General features: G+C 31.1%; 1 protein-coding gene across 1 annotated transcript in view; it reads left to right on the top strand.

Annotated features, from left to right (window-relative positions):
* The window catches only part of Pis (phosphatidylinositol synthase), a 42,926-nt gene that overhangs the window by 21,689 nt on the left and 7,427 nt on the right, over nucleotides 1-13,810 (top strand). The window contains exon 5 of the mRNA XM_035361635.2: nucleotides 1,119-1,200. Within this exon, the coding sequence (XP_035217526.1) occupies nucleotides 1,119-1,200 (82 nt within the window). The remainder of the gene's footprint in view (nucleotides 1-1,118; nucleotides 1,201-13,810) is intronic.

Below are 13,810 nucleotides of genomic sequence, written 5' to 3'. Positions count from 1 at the left end.
CCCCTCACACCATGATGCCATTCATTTGTGCAGTATAACACTGGGTATAACTTGTATATGCAGTATAACTTGTGCAGTATAACACTATGAGAGCAGACGTTACCCATGTGTAACGTATAATGCCTGCTCTTCCATCATCATACTGCAGATTGCAATGAGATTCATCAGAGAAAACAGCTTGTTGCCACAGAGCATATCACGCACTGTGTTGCCATGCTCATTGAAGTCAGAGGTGTCTGTAATTCAGCGACTGGGGAATCCTGGATAATTGCGACAAAGCATGGAGATAAACAACATAACACCTGTAGCTGTGTTCCAACATTGTGCTAACACGTGAGAGGATGCTATATAATCTGTCACAGTGATGCGGATAAGGTTTCTGTCATCCTCTGTCCATTTCTTCCAAACAAACATCACTGTTGTGGCATTACCCTGCATGAGGGCTGCAAAAGTCCACCCTCTCACATACCAACAATGCGGCCTCATTCGAACTGTATTAGTTGTTGATATGTCACCCTCCGCTGTTGACGAGGCATGTTGACCACTAATTAAATGCCCACCGCAGACAGAGGAAAATAAACAGATTTTAGTACAACTATACAGTCCTTGATGTACATGAAACAAGCGACTGGTTCTCATTCTGTGCATCTACAATCACTTTGTAAATCTAATCATTTGCATGTCTGATCTCACTTTATATTTCCTGTAAGTTAAGTTCAATTTGCATAATTCCTTCATGGTGTTGCAATTTTCATGAACATTAGTGTATTCAGAATTATACCAATTGCATGCAATTATATATATTTTTAAATAAATGACTAAACTGTAGTCATTATTTTTGTTTCCATTAATGACCATTAATAAATTGTTATGGAAAAATATTCTTGTGAGGGCACTGGGGTTTTTTAGTACTTGAAAATTGTTAGAAGGGTTCCATAAGAGTGAAAAGGTTGGGAAATGCTGGTTTAAATTATCAAGTTATTAATAAAACAAGATTTTGTATGTAACTAACAAAATTTGAAATTTATTATTTGTTATTTTACAAGATCAGTTTTTTTCAGCTTCATCAACAGTGTAATTCAATTCAACATATTAATCTGTTAATAATTTTATTGCAGCCTGTATTATTTGTCATGTGTGCTGGAAATGAGCTTTTCTATAGTACGCTGTATTTAGTTCATTTTAGTGCTGGACCAACAGGTAACCACTGTTATTTAAAACCTTTTCGTTTTTATTTGTTTCTTTTAATTCAGCTTAAAATGAATTCAAAGATATTATAAACAAAGTAATTCTATATTTATTTATTCATGTCAAAAAGCTTTTCTTCTTTTTGGTGGAGAGTTTTCATACCATATGTGTATGCAAAAAATTAGTACAAAAATTGTAATTGGCATGTGTTTCCAAATATAAAAATTCTATTGTGTTAGAAATATGTCTAAAATTATCTTTTTTGAGATGATAAGCAAGTTTTTATTCCAGAATGTAAGTAAAATTTGTTTTAAATTTATTCAAAATATAAATTTTACATACATTCTTTTAAAAATGAGTGAAATTATTTTGGAATATGCTTATTGCTTATGGGTCATATGAAAGAAAAATAATATAATTAATAAAAAGTTAATTTATCAAATGTGAATTCATTAACACCATGAGAAAATAATTTATTCGTTTTTTATTTAAAGTAGTTTGTTTTACTTATTTGTGTGATAGATCAGAATTATAGATTGGTAATAGGAGTGTGTAGTACCTTTATTGCCTAATGCTATACAGTCCCTTCTTAAAAGTTTCCCTTCATAAAATGATATTAGGTATTTTCTCCCTCCTTTCTGTATGCCTTCCTGGTGTAACTGGAATAATACTCGATGCGTATTCTTCAAGAGGTAACACTGCTCATTTTTCATGTCTCCTTCTTAAAAAATTCCTAATGACTCAATGAGTGATGCCTGAACAGAGTTGCCAACTCCCCCGATTTAGGTGGGAGACTCTCGATTTTCGACCATTCTCCCATCAACCCGATTTACAACATATTTCTCCCGATGTTCTCTTATTCTTAAAATTTCTCACGATTTTTATGTGGCTTGTATTAATACTTCCTTATTTACATTGTCAAAAAAGTGATTTAGGGTGTGTGGAAGCACCTGGTTTTTCTCTAGACTACATAGAAAGCCAAAGTAGTTTCATTAGCGAGAAATTATGACGTGCTTCTGCTTTGTGAATGAGAACGCATGTCCGAAAACATAATGTTCCATTTCTCCAATGAGCATCGAGTGCCACTGCATGTTATCTGACGCATATTACCCAATGAGTACAAATAAGATCAAGGTTGTTATTTTGTTCATTTTGTTGCTGTGTGAACATACGTGCTTTCGAGAAATAGTTTAAGAAATTGCGATATTTTGTATCAATTATATCTGCAAAGAAGGTCAAATACTCATGTACTTTTAAAAAATTGTACACAGATGACTTTCCTTCTAATATTTCTTCAAGGAAATATAATGCATTTGCGATATCACCTTTTGTCATTGTGATTTTCTAAAATTTCACACAGAGGAAGGGCCGAAAAAAAGACAAAAAAAAAAAAAAAAAAAAAAGACTTCAAAGTGGGGGGGGGTCGACTTATACACGGGGCCATAAAAAATTAAAAGAATCGGAAGTTCAAAAATTTCTTTATATAATGCAGTTGTTTTCTTCCTGCACTCAAATTGGACGACTTATCAAATAAGTAACTTACTTGAAGTAATTTCATGACTTAAATTATGTGACGAACTAATCATAGTTTCATACTTTAACTAGAGTAAGTTTCAATTAAACCAAAGAATTTTCGGCCCCCGAACAACCGATTAATATCGAGCAATAAAAAAGTTTCGCCAACATGCCAAGAAAAGAGAAATGCAGATAATTTTTACGTACGTATAAGTCTTTATAATAGTTATTGTTCATTCATGAAATACTTTTGTTAACAGGCGTACACATCAAAATTTAAAAAAATAGCCCACACAATAATTGGCCTACGTTTACGAGCAATGAAGCTTGCAAAAGAAGAAAAGTATGGTGTTCCAAACACGTTTCGTGCATCAACACATTGGTGCACTAAATTTATGAATCGCCATGGTTTGTGTTTACGCCAACGCACCAAACTGGCGCAAAAGTTACCATCTGATATGGAAGCAAAGGTTATGGAGTTTCAAAAATACATTATCGATGTAAGAAAAAGGACTTCTTTTGAACTTTCCCAAATAGGGAATATGGACAAAACCCCCATGTGTTTCGATCTACCAGAAAATAAAACAATTGACTGCAAGGGGGAAAAAGCATTTTGATAAAAACTACCGGGCATGAAAAAACCCATTTTACGGTCGTTATTTCGTGCTTGGCTGACGGCAGAAAGCTTCGTCCGTTGATCATTTTTAAAAGAAAAACTTTACCGAAAAACATTGGGTTTCCATCAGGTGTGCTGGTTTGCACCCATGAAAAGGAATGGATGGATGCTGATGGAACAGTCGATTGGCTTAAAAATGTGTGTGATAAAAGACCGGGAGCAGCTTTCAAAAAAACCTTCTCTTTTAGTATGCGATTCTTTTTGTGGACACTTTTCTGAAGAAGTGATAAAACACCTAAAAACGACTGTGGCCGTAATTCCGAGAGGATTGGCATCCGTCATTGAACCCCTAGATGTCTGCCTCAATAAGCCCTTCAAAGTAAATGTTAGAAAATATTGGGCAGAGTGGATTAGTTCCGGTCGACCAACATTTACAAAGGGAGGCAACAGTAAAAAGCCCAATATTACATTAATTGCTGAGTGGGTTAAAGATGCTTGGAACAAAATACCCTCTGAAATGATTATAGAATCATTTAAAAAATGTTGTATTAGCAACGAATTAGATGACACGGAAGATGATGCTGTTTTTGAAAGTGAAAATGACGACGAAGGCTCTAGTAGTGATTGTAACAATACAGAGTTCGAGACTGAAAGTATGATGATGATCCAATGATGACAGAAGAGTTCTATGAAATGTTTGGCGAATCTGACCATGAATCGGATGTTGAAGGATTTTGATTTTCTTTATTTACCAAGGTATTTTTTATCGTATATTTACTTTTTTTTTTCTCAGATGATTTTGAATAAATGTAGTACTTAAAAAATTTTTTTCCGAAGTTTCTTGATCGATTTCGGAAGTGGGGGGTCGACTTATACACGGGTTTCTTATTTTATACGAATTTTTCATGTCGAAGACTTATACGCGGGTATATACGGTACATGTTGTCTCATTGATGGTAATTTGCCACTTCACCAGTATCATCTTCCAAGCTTCTTGAATCTCTTGATATGTGGAGAAGGTCATGCTCCTTTTTTGCATTTCATACTTATGTGGTCATTTTAAAACTTCTCGATTCCCTCATATATGTTACTATATACTAGAACACTGTCTCCATATTGTGTTGAAACTGTATAATGGATTTCTATTCCTGACACACCTGACCAGAGAAATCAGATCTCTGTTTTGTGCTCCGCCATGGTGCACATATTAGTAGCAAAGAGGCCTTATTTACACTACTACAGCTGCAAGGAAAATGATGCAACTGAGATCAAGTTTTGGTCACATGATCACTATTGTACCAATTCATATGCATGCATGCATTCGAGGCAGTGTAACAAACCTAACGGTGTGTTATAGCCAAGTATGGACGAATTTTTTACTTACCTTATATTTAATCAAAAAGTTTTACATCCATTCAATTTTATATTGTTTAATTGTATCATTATAAATATACATCATAACTAGTTAGTTAACCATTTGTATTTAATGATTATATGTTAATCATTAATAAAATGTTTTAACTGTTCAGGTTTTCATATGCCAATGTGAGTGGCATGATTCTTCAGTGATTCCTCTGTTGACAAAACTGCTGCTTATTTATTAATAATTTAAGCATATGTTTTTTTTAAATATTTGAATCTAGTTTTATCTTATCAATATAAATAGTATAAGGTAAAATACTCAAGTAAGAAATAGTCTTTGGTTTGCTACTTAAGTCATGCACTTTAGTGAATAATATGCATTTAAATGCCAAAAATCGTGACTTTTGTATGGAAATTTCAAGTGCAGTGTCAAAATTAGTAGTTTCAAATGATGCATAGGGATGCAAAAGCTTCATTAATGCCAAAAGCTGTAATCTTCTGAGTCTTATGAACTAGCTGCAGACCTGAGTATGACAGCTAATGGGAATTATCTTTTGAATGCAGAATGATGGTTGAAACTAGATACACATGTAATTAATTTTCTGAAAATTTTTTTATGGGGTGGGGCATTCAGTGTTCTTTGATTCACAGTGTCATGGATTATAAAAAATACCTAATGGAAGAAATGACCACACATTATGGCCTACCATAGATACTTTATGATCATGACCAATGACCTTTAACAAGAATTGTCCTTTCTAACCGGCAAAAGAACAAAAACTGAATTTTATATCAAGGTTTGTACGGTCTTTAAAAGTCCTTAGGTTTTTTGGAATCAATTTTTGGTCCTTAAAAGTCTAATTTTGACCAAAACCGGCAGAAGGTCCTTAATTTTAATCATCTGAAATTTCTGTCTGTTTTTACGACTGCCATTTTGAGTGTGAATTAGCATTTTGGAGGAATATTTTTGGCGATTCACTGGCATATATGGTTATCTTTTGAATGGGTTCATGGTTTATAATTTGTTTCTGTTTCTAATAAAATGATGGGATACTCGAATTTCTAAGCAAGAAGTGAAACATAAGCATTTCAAGATTCATTTTTTCTAATAAAGAGCTCTTAAACAACTTTTCGCTTTGGGGATGTGAATTTTTTTATGAAATGGTTCTAAATTTGGCGACTTATCAACATTTCTGCGATTTTAAGATTGGTTTCTATAGAAAATTTTTAACTCCGAGATCTGAGAATTTTTCGACGATTTTTTTTAAAACATCGTAACATTGATAAATTTCATTAAAATAATGGTAATATATTAAAATTATATTTAAAAAATAACATTAAAATAAAACATTATTATTTTTTGCTGTCATATTATAAAGTTTCATTTTGGCAATATTTTTAATCTTATTATACAATATTACAAATTATTACAATTTATTATACAATATTTTTAATTTGAAAAATAAATGAGGTATATGCTATAAAGCACAATTTATGAAACAGCTCTTAGCAAAAGCAAAATTAGCTATGTAAATAATTAAAAATGTCTTCTTTTTAATTTTTTTATAGTAAGAATATTTCCCATGTGATTGTCTCAGAATATTCAAAATTCTCAGACTATGCATTTAATTTAATTCTCAGACTATGCATTTACCTGCTATTTATGTGCAGTTTTTCTCTATAAAATTAATTTTACACTTTTTCCCTCCCCCCCTTTTCTTTTTCCAAAATATTTCTGGCTTTTTGCTGTTGCAGAATTCGTAGGGATAGTTTTTCTTTAGGATTTTAGACACTGCAGCTTGGAAAATTTAGAAGGATTTGAAGGCAAGATTTATAGACCCATGATTCTAGAAGATTCGAGAAATATGTGACAAAATAAAAAATGTTTCCATGGTATCAACACGTAATGGATGTATTTTACAGAAAGTTTGCAATGAATTTCTTACTTTTTGGAGAATGTCTGGAAGAACAATGAAAACATAATATTTGAATGTTTTACTTCTGATACTAGAATCTTAACATGTTTATCTTCTCTTTATTTTCTCTACTTTTCACTAGATACAAGCATGGAAAATATCAAAAACACTTCCAGTCTTATCACATGGGCAGGCATTATAGATAAGGATGTTTTTATTAATAAATAAATTGAAAACTTTCAATTTAAAAGATTCATCTAATATGTCTTAATGCATCTTACACAGAGCTGGTACACATTTTCCCACCTGATGCAGTCTCTTTACTTCCAGTCTTATCACATGGGCAGGCATTATAGATAGGAATGTTTTTATTAATAAATAAATTGTAAACTTTCTATTTAAAAGATTCATCTAATATGTCTTAATGCATCTTACACAGAGCTGGTACACATTTTCCTACCTGATGCAATCTCTGTGGATCCTAAATTCTGCTTCCAATGCCTGCTCTAAATTCTAAAAGTTTTGTCATTTCTAGATTTTGTTGTTCGGTGTGTCACTAAATTCTAAAAATTCTGCCACGCCATCCATCTCTGTAACCGGCCTTTACTATATATATTTCATGTTTCTTCTGAATGTTCATATTACTAAAGAAATAAAATTAGCCACTTTTTGTATAAATTCTAAATGCATTTAGTGTTTTTACTTCCTTGTACGAAGTAAAAAGGAAGTATTGTAATCGCGAAAAGTTTCAGGCAGCATATTTCAACGAAAATATCCATTTTGACCTCTATCGAATGCAATTTAATGATGTTTTCGTGTGATATCTGTATGTAAGAACAGAATAAAAGACTCGTTTTCTCCAAAAATTATAAAACTGCTTTAAAATTAATTCTGAAGAGAATTTTTTGTGGCGTCTGTACGAACGTATCTCACATAACTCAAAAACGAGTAGTCTCTAAACCTTGAAATTTTGTATATAGGTCTGCTATAAAATGTAGATGTGCACCTCATATTTTGGTTGCAATCAGCCGCACCAAACGTATATAAATATATTTATATATATATCCACTCTGTTACCCGGCTCAGTGATATCAGTTTCTTTACTCTTATGTGTTTGTAAATCGTACATTTTTTGCTTTAAAAATGATTGGATTATGTTGTTTTTATCTTCCGGTTAAGGTTTTTTATGCCTTTAGTAAATCTGTGTGCAATATTTTTAGAATTATCAACAATTTTAAAGTTGTCTAAGTGCCGCTAAGCCTTTTTTTTTATGGCGGCCATTGATGTTTACATTTGAAACAGGAGACTAGTGGATTTTTTGCCAATCTAGAGAAACTTAGCTTCGCAACAACAAAGACAACGTCGTCATTTATTATTGCCAATTAAATCATGCTTAATCCTTTCTGGAATTTTTTCGAGAAATAAGTGTTTAAGATTTACTTCGTAATTTTTAATAGAGATATTTTGAGTTTTTATGTATTTTTGCCTTCTTGCGAAGTGAGAACTGAATTAATTGAATGAGAAATACTCAATCGTCTGTGAAAAACTGTTTCTTTTTTGTTTTGTTTGCTTAATTTCTTTTATACATCATTCTAGCTTTATTATAGTATTTGAATAGAACATGTGGCAACGATTAGATAATTCTATTCTTTAAATGATATAAATTTTGTGCATTATGAGTTATAATATGAACAAAATATAATACTGTTAAGTGATCAAAATCGTAAAAACAACCTTGTATTTAGCGTAAGTATATTGAAACACTCAATCGATTTCGAGGGCAGCTAAAGGTCCCTCCTCATCAGGAGAAAGAAATACCTAGAATTTCCCTTTACCCTTTATTTTCTTCTTTCTAGGTATTTCTTTCTCCTGATGAGGAGGGACCTTTAGCTGCCCTCGAAATCGATTGAGTGTTTCAATATACTTACGCTAAATACAAGGTTGTTTTTACGATTTTGATTGTCACATTAGCATGTTTCTCTTCTAGTCTACTGTTAAGTGAATCTAGCGCCAGAGTGTCGCTATTGTAAACAAATACTAGAGTGAATTTTAAAGAATGCATTTATTCTATTGTGGTTTATGCGCTGTCGGCAAAGTAGATTTAATTCAATGCAATAAGTTTAAATGAAATGCAAGAAAAAATGCGTACAATTTAATATTCCGTACAAGGAAGTCATGTGGTGTACACATCAGATTTTTCAGAATAATAGAGATGTTTAATTAAATCCAAAAATTCTAAAATAAAAAGGAAATATGTTGAAGAAAGAAACTGAATACATAAAGAAAATTATTCTTCAAAGATATGTGCAGTTATTATTATGTAAATTACCCAATTATTTATGAAATGAGCCTTTACTATAATTTCCCACTTCTATTTCCTCATATGATAGAGTTACTGAGCCAAATTAAATTGTATAATCTTTGACCACTAGTCCACATTTTTAGTTTGAATTAGACTGTTCTTGTTTAATTACGTCATCGTGAGCTGTAATTGATTTTGTTAGCATCAGAAAATGCCTTTATGTTCTAAGTTTTATTCTAACTTTATGTTCAAAAAATATCTTTATGTTCTAAGTTTATGTTCTTTTTAAATAAGAAGCTTATTATTTAAACCTTATAAGCGATAATATGCTTCACGTCTGTCAGGGGTTTTGGGCTATTTAACTTTTACCAGATCAAGTAAACTCTCATAGGTACATTGTGGAGAGGTTGACAAGTTAATACATAAAGCATACAGAAACCAGCGAGAGTATTGGTTTGCATATTGAGACAAATCTTTAATTGTTAGAAAAGATGCTTAAAGAGAAAGAAATCGATATAAAGTAACCAAAATGTTTGCGAAGGCTTCAAATTGAAATGATGGATAATGTTTTGTATCTTTTAATGCGTAATTATCCTAATGTCATAAATTACATGTATTTTAAACTGTAAAATGTTATTAGATTTTGATTTTAATAGGGCTTTTTTTAACAAATATTGTTAAAAAAATAAAATTTAATAGTGGCCATGTAAATCCATAATGACTAAGATTATCAAACTACCTAATTTAATTATTTATAACTGCTTACCCTTAAAAATTATCTGTACATATAAAAGCGAGTTATTGCCTTTCATTAATACTCACTGTGGTCGCAAGATAAAATACAAAAATGTAAAAATTGAAGTAAAAGTATTTCTTTGCATCAAGTGAGACTTAAAATAATACAAAACAGTTCATCACCTCTGGTGCTTTAATGGCTTATTGGAACCTTAAAGTATATCAACAGGGTTACAATCCCTGGAACTGTACATGAAGCTATGACACTAACTGCATCAAACAGAGCCTGACTAACTTTCAACACTTGCCAACCGTGCCTACGTCAGGCCTTTCAGGTTTGTTCTAATGAGCAGGTCTCTCTCTCTAAACAAGCAGCAGTGGTGACAACATTCAGTCTTTTGTTATGAATCATGCTGATTATGATCTTTCTTCTCATTTTAAACTATGCCGTTTGACATAAAATTTACCTGCTATTTATAAACGTCTAGACTGACCAAGTATGTGACAAAATGAAATATAAAAAAAATCAACATAAAGCTAACTGTTAGTAAAACGTAAATGTCACTTATCTTCTTTCAAATATGTCCAACTGTTATAAGTGTAAAATTTTTAAAGCTACTTGATAAATTGCATAAAGTTTATTTTATTCTCAAACTTATTAATAATTATGTTAATTAATTCATGTTTAGTAATAATGCATACTAAGGGATCTATTTCATTTTTAGGATGGTATTACAAAAGTGAAATTCAGCATGAATAATATTTTTAATTGAATTTATTCAGTTCCCATTTGCTCATAGGTCCTTAATTTTTTTCATTAATGGTCCTTAAAAGTACTTAATTTCCGTGTGCAGAAATGTGTATGAACCTTGTATATTTAGAGGTACTAAAATAACTTTGAAGTTGTAAGGATCCTAAGTTGTACTAACATTTATTTTATTTTAAAACTGTACTATCACTTCTTATTTTCTACTTCCGGCCAGAATTAAATGCTTTAACTTGTTTATGCAAATTGTCTTGCTAACACCAAGTACTTAAGTTGTGGCTTTTTGCCAAGAGAGAGGGAAGGAGTTATAGGAAGCAAGCCGCTTGCCACTGTAGTTTTAGAGTTTTCACTCTGTTGCCGGTTGCCTTTAAGGCCAGAGGTTTAGCCCTCTTGATATTTGCAGACGTATCGTAGTTTTAGCAGCTCGGCGTACTACATATGTAACTTTTTTAAATAAGGGCCAGTCTTAATGCTAGACATTTGTATACTAATTCAAAGTTAGCTTTTAGTTAGAGTTTTAGTTAGTAGTTTTTATATTCTTACATTCAGACCACAAGTGGTTGGTCTCTGTATTCCGAAGTTTCGGATATACCTGTAAAGTATTGAAAATAAAGCGTTTCGTATACCCTTCCTGCTTGTGTTGTCTACTTCACACCTTCCTGAACATAGCTTGAGTAAGCTCCCTGTTCCTATTCAGGACCATTCATGTTTCCAAAGCAAATAAAGAGAAAAACAAGTCCTGATAAAGTTACTGAATTTTACTAGAATGTGGCAGAACAGCTCTCCTGCACCAGCTAAATATGCAGGCTCCTGCACTTTTATCTGGTATCACAATTAAGATTTCATGTAGATTAAACATATTAATAATATGTGGAAATAATAATAAGTGGAAATAGCTTTAATTAACTGTGACTTGGGAAAGGAACTTAACTAGCATCCTTCAAAAACTGATGCCCTAGGCCAGTGGACTCAAACTGCCGACTGTCAGGAGCCCCTAGAACAATTTTATGTGGCCCACAAATACATTTCAGTTACATATTTATTGCAATCAGTACAATTTATAAATAGAGCTAATTAATTTACAGTGTGGTTTATATATTATTCAAAGTTTTGAATATATAAGTTTTATTAACTTTCATTTGTACTTGTCAAAATGTAAATACACTCAGTTATGAAGTTTTGAACATTAATAAGAAAAGAAACCTGTTGACTGATGAAGGCTAGAAACTTTATCAGAATCAAAGTATCCTCAAGTGTCAAGCTGTAGTATGAAAAAAAATATATATATAATTATTTGCATACAAATATATGTATTTTTATTTATGCATTGAAAAAAGTTTAATGAATAAGAGAAGTTGACTAGGTTGTAACTATTTACTGCCAAGTTTTGCCCCACTTGGGAGGTTTTCTTTGAAAATTTAGGAAGTTTTTGTTTTTAGTTTAAAGTAGGTTATTTAATGATTAATGAATCATATTAAAATTATTTAAAATAAACATCATTCTAAAAATTTAATACTTAGTTGTGAATGTGTTTGAATTACAAAAGTATTACTAACAAAAATATTTTGTAGGTACCACATTTTAGATCTCAGATAGAAAATAAAACTAAATTTGAATTTTTTCATTTATGCTATTATTATTATTGTTTATATATTTTTAATAAATATTTAGTAAGTCAAATTTAAAATTAATTAATTTATTTATGTGTTAATAATTTTTTTTCATTTTGTTGAAAAAAAAATCTAGCCAGTTAGCTGTTTTTAGATTGTGTAGTCGGCACAGTTTCAGTTTGAGACCACTGCCCTAGGTGAGTGCTTATATTGCTTATGCTTGGAGTCAGCCCTGTGGCAGAAAGCCCATCAGAATGGCATTGTGAGCAGCAGGTCGTTGGAAACATCTTTTGACATTTTTTTGTGAGCAGATTTATTGAGCTTTATAAAAATGAAAAAATAGAAGCCTGATTAGAAAAGGTTATGGTATCAGTTATTATGAACCCTTAATAACTGATATTTTAGTAAGTCTGAGTTATAGGATTAACTTCTGGTGTGAGGTCATGGACCCAATTTGTTAACAACATATATTGGATGTTGATGTTGGCATAGTTATTTCTTGAGGTGTTTTAATATTAAAGTTTAAAAAAGTATTTATATTAAAGCTTAGCAAAAATTACTCATGAAGTTAGAATTAGCATTATGGATTTATATTGAAAATTTGCATAGTAATGTTTAATAATATTGTGTTTAATTTATTTTCATTTCATGTTAATTTCATGACATATGAAATTAATTGAATAGAAAATAATTCAGTGAATAGAAAATTCACTGAAATAATAAAAGCCATTACGGAAAGAAGTGTAAGAAAATTATTCTTATACTTACTGTATTTGTTATTAACAGCATTAAGTTTTCTTAATAATAAAAAGGGATACTATTTGACATTAGGCAATTTATTATTTACATTTCATCTGATAACAAAACTTTTTCTTTACTTTTGTTTTTGAGTGGTTAATTATTCACATAGCCATTGAAGAAATTCTAAAGCAACATTTTTACTGTAGCCCCAATTACATCTGAAGTACAATGTTGCTACTTCTGTTAACCTTTCAGAAATATTAAGCTTACAAATAATTCACATTTGTCTGGTAAATATAAACATTTATATCAAAATAATAATGGTATGGCAAAAATACGAAATAATAGCAATAGCAAAATATTTGAGCTGTGACAAATAGGCTGTGTATTCTATGCTACCAATAATCTGCATAGATACTAGTTGATTCATCCTGCATGTATTGCATGATCTTTCCATGAGAATTCTTATATCTTTGTTTAGTACTTCAACAAAAAAAAACATTCGTAAGTTTCTCAGCAAATCCTGCTGAAAATTCTCTTAGTATTCCTTTCACACTGAATGAAAAGACTTGAATGAAAGGTCTGTTGCTACAGTTTTGCCTTTAGCATCTGCTTATCTTTGGATTGTTTTATTAAGTGATGTGAGCAAACCTCACTTATGTAATTATCCCTATCACTAGTTGTCACTTAGCACATTTTTAACCTTTTTTTTTTATTCCATTTAATGGATGGTTTCTTCCTGAAAGTAGTAAGAAAATGTATTTAGTTTTAGTTTTATGAATATAAAAAATTATATATATCCAAGTTTTAGTATGTATCAACATTTTCTATACTTTTTTGGGGGAGGGTTAATTTATAAAATACTTTAAAAATAATCTAAATCTAAGTAAATATATGCATTTTTCAAATTTTGGAAAGGAGAAGGGAAGTTATCTTCTAGCAGTGGTGAAAGGGGTATATGGAGCAAAACAGGTTGAGAATCATTGATATAGATGCATTTCATGACAATTTTGTATATATTGTACAGTACAAAGTCCATAATCCAGACCTCCATTATCC

This window comes from Stegodyphus dumicola, chromosome 3 (assembly GCF_044657685.1).
Source record: "Stegodyphus dumicola isolate Sdum_Otavi_A_Nest chromosome 3, ASM4465768v1".
NCBI classification, from domain to species: domain Eukaryota; kingdom Metazoa; phylum Arthropoda; class Arachnida; order Araneae; family Eresidae; genus Stegodyphus; species Stegodyphus dumicola.
The sequence above is the reverse complement of the archived record's forward strand: the minus strand, read 5'-3'. Positions and strand labels throughout refer to the sequence as shown.